General features: G+C 34.7%; 1 protein-coding gene across 3 annotated transcripts in view; it reads left to right on the forward strand.

The window, feature by feature from the left end:
- LOC105050544 (elongation factor Ts, mitochondrial) overlaps positions 1–5,815 on the forward strand; it is a 38,724-nt gene extending 32,909 nt beyond the window's left edge. For 2 of the 3 annotated variants that reach the window (XM_073242921.1, XM_073242920.1), the window contains exons 5-9: positions 329–503; positions 1,590–1,774; positions 3,229–3,354; positions 3,600–3,688; positions 5,595–5,815. In XM_073242921.1, coding sequence (XP_073099022.1) covers positions 329–503; positions 1,590–1,774; positions 3,229–3,354; positions 3,600–3,688; positions 5,595–5,640 — 621 coding nt within the window. In that variant the 3' untranslated portion in view covers positions 5,641–5,815. Of the gene's footprint in view, positions 1–328; positions 504–1,589; positions 1,775–1,864; positions 2,035–3,228; positions 3,355–3,599; positions 3,690–5,594 lie in introns of those variants that run through there. The other variant, XR_012134040.1, reaches the window with a different exon arrangement.
- The last annotated feature ends 551 nt before the right edge of the window (positions 5,816–6,366 follow it).

Genomic DNA, 6,366 nt, shown 5'->3' on the forward strand with positions numbered 1-6,366 from the left:
TCGCTTTGATATGAGGACTGTATCTAGTTGAAGTGATTTTGTTGTAACATCCAATGAAATACCTGAAGCCTTTTTGGCTTTAATGAAATCTAATCATAAGAACTGAGTTGTAAATCCTATGGTCTTAAAAATAGTGGTTTCTACTCTTATTGCATATTCCATCCATATTAGTTTAATTAAATCCTGTAGGTTACTTCCCAGGTCTAGAGATTAGAGATCTTCCATATGAATGAATCACCATCTTTACCTTTGATCATCATTTTATGGTAATCAATATGTATCTCTTAGTGCACATGCTAACATTTTTAACAAACTATTTATTTTGTAGAACATGAAGATTAATTTAGATCACCCAAAACTTTGTGGTGAAGCAACAGTTCAAAATGCAGTTACAGAAGTTGCTGCCATGGTTGGGGAGAATATAAAGCTCAGAAGAGGTTTTGCAATGTCCAGATCTTCACATGGTGTTATCTCATCTTACCTTCATACAAGTCCCCACCCAGGTACTCCAATTGTAAAATGCTTTTCATAGGTCTGGGTGGTTGATGTGGGAATTATTTTTTATTTGGATGGAACTGGCATATGCATTGAAAGCAAAGCTTTGAGGTCTCTAGTTTAGTTAAAAATCGAATTATATCGGGAGTCTATTGCCCATTGTCTGCCCTCTAAATTTTCAACTATTGGCGACAGCTCTCCGATTCAATGTCATCTTGACTTATTCAGTAGTGATAATTTTCTAATTTTGGTGCCCTTTTTGTTCTCAAATTGTGTTGTGTTTGAGATTGTTGGCAAAGTCAAATATATGGTCAAAGAAGGCAACTAATTTATGGACTCTGTGGGATCAGTTGGTTCTGGTACATGTAAGTAACATTTGTTGGCAATATCTTCTGTTCGAGTTTGTAAAAAGATGAAGCAAAGCAGAAACAAGAGATTTGAGAACATTTACATTAGTTCTTTCAACTCTCAACAAATGTTTTATAGAAGGTAATTAGAAAATGTGTTTTCTTGGCCAAAATAAAATGGCAAGCCATTTGCAATACTTATGCATCTGAAGGACATCAATTTCTTATTATGCAATTTCACTACCGTGCTGTCGTGCTGAGTACTGGAGGGGTTGAAAAAGGAAATCTTACTGCCGGCCTTACAATTTTACACTTCTAATAAAAATAGTTTTGGGACTTGATACCCACACCGCCCCGCCTCCCCGCCCGAAAAAAGAAAAAAAAGGAGGTGACCAAAGGAATAAATAGTTTTCTGTTCTCAGTTTAAAGTACTGCAGGAAATGGGAGTAGAACTATTCTTAGGAAAATAAATCCAGTTCAGAGCCATATTTCCAAATTCTAAAATCTAAGCATTTGATTCTTTGACTTTTGAAACAGGGCATAAAGAATGCTCGTCTACTGTTCAGTCTAATACATCATACTTTCTGTTGTGTTCTTTCTGATATTAGTCTTGCATTTCATAAATTTCTTGATTTATTCTTGATGAGTTGTTCTTTATAATGTATTTGACTTTTAAAACAGCTTTAAAGGTTCACTTTTTGATTCAACAAATGTTATCATTGATACAGTAATTTGTTCATGTTCCAGGATTGGGCCGTATTGCTGGATTGCTTACTTTAGAAGTTGAAGATGAAAATGCCGCATTGGATGCTCTTCAGCATGTTGGTTCGTCACTGGCAATGCACATAGTGGCATCGAAACCCTTGTTCTTATCGAAGGAACTTGTTTCTTCTGAAGCAATAGAAAGTGAGCGTGACATACTTAAATCTCAGGTAATTCATAATCAGGCATTTATTATATATAAATCAAAAGAATGTTGTACGTTCTTATTTCCTATACATCTTATTCTGGGGAATTTTTAGGTCCTGGATTCCGTCAACAAGTTTATATTGAATCTGCAAGTTGAGTTCAATTTTTCTGAGGCTACAAATCATCTGAACTACTTTTACTGATGATTGCTATGGTAGTTAAAGAAAGGCTCTAGATTTCTCCATATCAATAGGACCTCAAATAAAATCAGTGTTCATAGAAGGTTAGAGTTTTCTCGCATTCAATTTGAAAATTTCATGCATTTTATTGTGACCTATATTTGACTCATTTTGTTCCCATTAAATTGGTGACCTTCCTTGCGCTCAATTTGTAGCAATAAATTAACCCTTTCTGGCTCTTTATTTTCCTGCTGTACCTTCAGATTTCTACATGATTATCACATATCAAAAAAAGCCCTTTTGCCTAGATTGTTGATTTTAGAACCCAATACAATTAAAATAGAAAGGTTTGCTGGGTGGTCAAACCTTGTTCAACCATGGATTCTTCTGGCTCAAATGTGGAATAAACTTCTAACTAATATTATGAATACTAGACCCTTACCAATAATAGTAATAATAGAAGATTATTGCGAGCATATTAAAATTTTAAAGGATGATGGAAAAGATATATATAGAGAGAATATGCATATTCTCTCTTCTTCTTCTTCTTCTCTTCTCTCTCTTGCTCTCTGACTCAGAAATATACGCTTATGCGTAGGTGTATAATACTTTTTTTTACACCAAGGATGCATCTGGTTGCATGTTGGACTGGTCATGTGTATTAGCAGATTTTATTTTATGGTCAAACTAATTGTCTTTCCAATGTTTTGCAAGTTATATATAAGGTAAAGATCACATAATATCTCAATGTGGACTTTGATATGCCTCTCAAAAATTTGCATGTCAAACTTGGATGAGAGAGGGACTAATATATCCAATCACAACTTGTGCATGTTCAATAGGACAAGTAGACATTCTTAGGACAAGTTCTGTCTTGACTGCATAAATCTTACTTGGATCATTAGAAAATTTACATTAATAATGACTCTTACGTAGATGGAGAAGGCTGTTTTGTTATGGTTCTGATTTTAGTTGTATCTAGGCTTCTAGATGGATTCTTCTAAGAACACCTACAGCTTTTTAAAAATGAAGACTTTCTTTTTTGCATTATTTGTTATATCCGCGACAATAACCAGCAGGGCTTCTCCAATATAGTCAGAGTCAGATTTACTGATTGTGTTACTGTTGAACCCCTTCCTAGGCATTATGTTCTATCATATATTAGCACCATTTATCAGTGGAAAAGAAGTTTAGGCATGCAATAACATTGAAGCAGCAGTATCATACAATTACATTGAAAAACATGTATGCTGATATCCTTTTTTAAATTTTGTCCCTTTTTTAAAATTCTGTATCAGGCAGAAAGTTCGGGGAAGTCTCAGATGGCCATTGAAAAGATGGTAGAAGGTCGTATGAGGAAGTACTTTGAAGAAGTTGTGTTATTGGAGCAAAAGTTTGTTATGAATGATGGTGTTCATGTCAAGGTTTGTCTGATATTTTCTTTTCCATGGTTGTGTTTTGTATGTTATTGTTTCATATCATTGAGTTGTATGATGACTCATCATTTCTTTTACTCTTAATTTATCTAGGGGCTACTAACATTTGTAGTTCATTTTACCATCTTGGGACCCTGATTCAACTTAGACTTCACCATATTTACTTGTTATATGGTATGCTATGTGTAAGTTCTATTTTGGGTATGAACATTTGATGGTTGTGATATTTGCAGTCATTGCTGAATGATTTATCAAAAGAAATGGGCTCATCTGTAAAGATCGGCAATTTCCTTAGAATTGAAGTCGGAGAAGGAATTCACAGGTAAATATCATATTGAATTGGGTTATGACATCTTAAGTCAACAATTATAGTAGGCTGGTTACTGATGATTATTATTATTGATACAGCTAAAATTATTCTACTTTTCATTTAAGCATCCTGAGGTTTATCTTTGAATTTATATTCCCCCCTGTCATTGAAGTATTCACCCAAAAAAGGGAACATTGTAGGAAGTATGGCATGCTAACAGACACAACAAGATTAAACGACAAAATGGAAATGAGATGGAATATATTGTAAAGGCTTTATCCCTTTTAGAAAAACTTCAAATGCTTTCTCACCAGCTTTGTCAAATGCTTTATAATCCTTTTTTGGGGACCTCTATTAAATCCGATCCCTGGTTCATGGCTACTTCTAAGGTTCTAGCTATTAATAAAAATTGTTACTTCTAATGTGAACTTTCCCCAACATTGGGATCTTTCCAACCATCTTGCACCCTCATTATTGCTCTATACTTCAATTTGCAGAGCATTATTATTTATATGATTTCTGATTTGGCCTTGTAGCATGAAAAAGGACTGGTGGAATTAGAATATTGCCCAGGAAGGGGCTTAATGTACCATCATATTGGAAATGCCTCATATTTCTTTTCTTATTGAATTGGTAAATAAATATGTGAATTTGTAAATTTGAACTTGCCTGAAGTTGCTTCTCTTCCTCTTCTTTCAATAGTGATAACTGAAACAGCCCTATAGCAAAATTTGGATGGACTTCAATCCTGTTTAGGTATAAATTTCAAGGATAAGCCCATTAAGATTCTGGTGGTTTTTCCTTAAAAGATAAATATGCTTTCTACTGATTCTTTCGGGGCTGCCTGAATACGTGTTTGATGGATTTCATGACATGATACTTGAGTTATTGCTACAGCAATGGGTGCCATTTGATGTTTATGAGATATGACTAACACATGTGCACCCCATATTTGACCGTGAATGGAAGCACAGCCCATTAAAAATCCCCCTAAAAAGGCAAGCATAATTATTTTGGTGATATTTCAAGATGAAGTATCATGCTCCTTGAACTTATTTGGATGTCTGGTTTGTATTTTAGAAGGCTATAGAGTCTGAATTTATGGATTTGGTATTTGAATTTCTCCACTGGACTTGGAAAGCTATTCAAATTTAGAAATAAAGCCATATCTATCGCTCCTCCATTGAGGATTTGCTTGGTTGTGTAAGAAAAAATAATCGAGTGGTTTTCATTGCTGTGAGTGCGCTGGTGCTATCCAGAATTTGAATCTTGAGTTGTATTCAGTTGATGGAGTTAGGTTTGAATTACAGGTCGGTTATAATTTTATTCTATCTTATTTCTATTTCATCATGAAACTCTTTTTACCGTGCTGTAGATATTTAATGTTTGGTGTTTTCTTTTTAATATAAAATGGACAAGGGTGTCATCATATTAGTTCATCATCAAGGGCTGTGACCTATGTTCTACCCTCGTAATTCTACTAATACAAAGTTTAAAAAAAGATTCTTTGCAAGCATATATTTGATTGTACCTCCAGCATTCTAAATATGTAATTTATGTGTGGGTGTGCCTTTTTGCTTTCTGAACTTCTGTTTCAGCTTGATGCTATTTTAATTTAGGGCTGGGAACGGGCATTATGTTAGATAAAAACTAAGATACTCATGCTTGGGAGCAGTTACCTCCTTGGGGCTGTGTTCAGGAATTACTGTAGGAATATGCACCTACTATTGCTTGATTGCCAGTTGTAAAAGGGCATTTTTATATTCATTTTATGCATAACAGGGCACTTGAAACAGCACTGCTATTGTTATTTGTTTAAGCTGGTGCAGTTGGATTTGCATTCTCCATTTGGTAAATTTTATGCATAACTAGCTCCTGAATGTATAGTTAATCACTAAAGATGTGGCATCATATACAGGCTTGAAGCTGCGGAGGCACCTGATGCTGTGGCTCAAGCTGCATAATATCCTATTACAATCATGATGGGAATTACAATTACACCATGAGGAGAAGATCATGACATCAACATCCCCTTATCCACAGCATTTAAAAGTCTTCTTTATGTGTAAGATTAATATAATTTTTATGACATGGCTGTTTCTAAATTTTCCTGCAAGTTTGCTGTTTTTTTTTTTTTTTTTTTAACAAAAAGAAAAATTGATCGCTGATACAACTTAAAATAGAATAATTGCATCTAATATCCTATTGTGTATTGGTCTTCTCAATGGAATAGAATGACTGACAGTAATATACGTTTTTGTAATATCAACGTGGCATGTTAACAATAAACTGCGATGACACATTTGTATGCTTCTCTTTTAGTTTCTACGTCTGACAAATTGACTTTGCGTCATCCCTTGTGGGATGCAGTCCGCAAGTATTTCAGAGACCGTCCTCTGTTTAGAGGATTTGAGACGTGATTCCTTTGCAGATGCTCAATCGAGTCTCGGTTGGTATCATGTTCGGTAAGGGCCAAGGGGAGCCTAAAATTTGCATGCACTTGAGCTCATATCGGTACTTTTTATGCAGGATTGCATTTATTCTTTAATATCTTTCTCAATATATTTGGCTCTCATTGTTGGCTGGACTTTCTGATATGTTCTGAATTACAAGCAATACGATTTTTGATGTTGTAACAAGAACTTTCGGACTCTCTCCTATCCAGATTGTTTATGGTCGGTCCATCTATC

Source organism: Elaeis guineensis, chromosome 8 (assembly GCF_000442705.2).
Source record: "Elaeis guineensis isolate ETL-2024a chromosome 8, EG11, whole genome shotgun sequence".
Classification (NCBI taxonomy): domain Eukaryota; kingdom Viridiplantae; phylum Streptophyta; class Magnoliopsida; order Arecales; family Arecaceae; genus Elaeis; species Elaeis guineensis.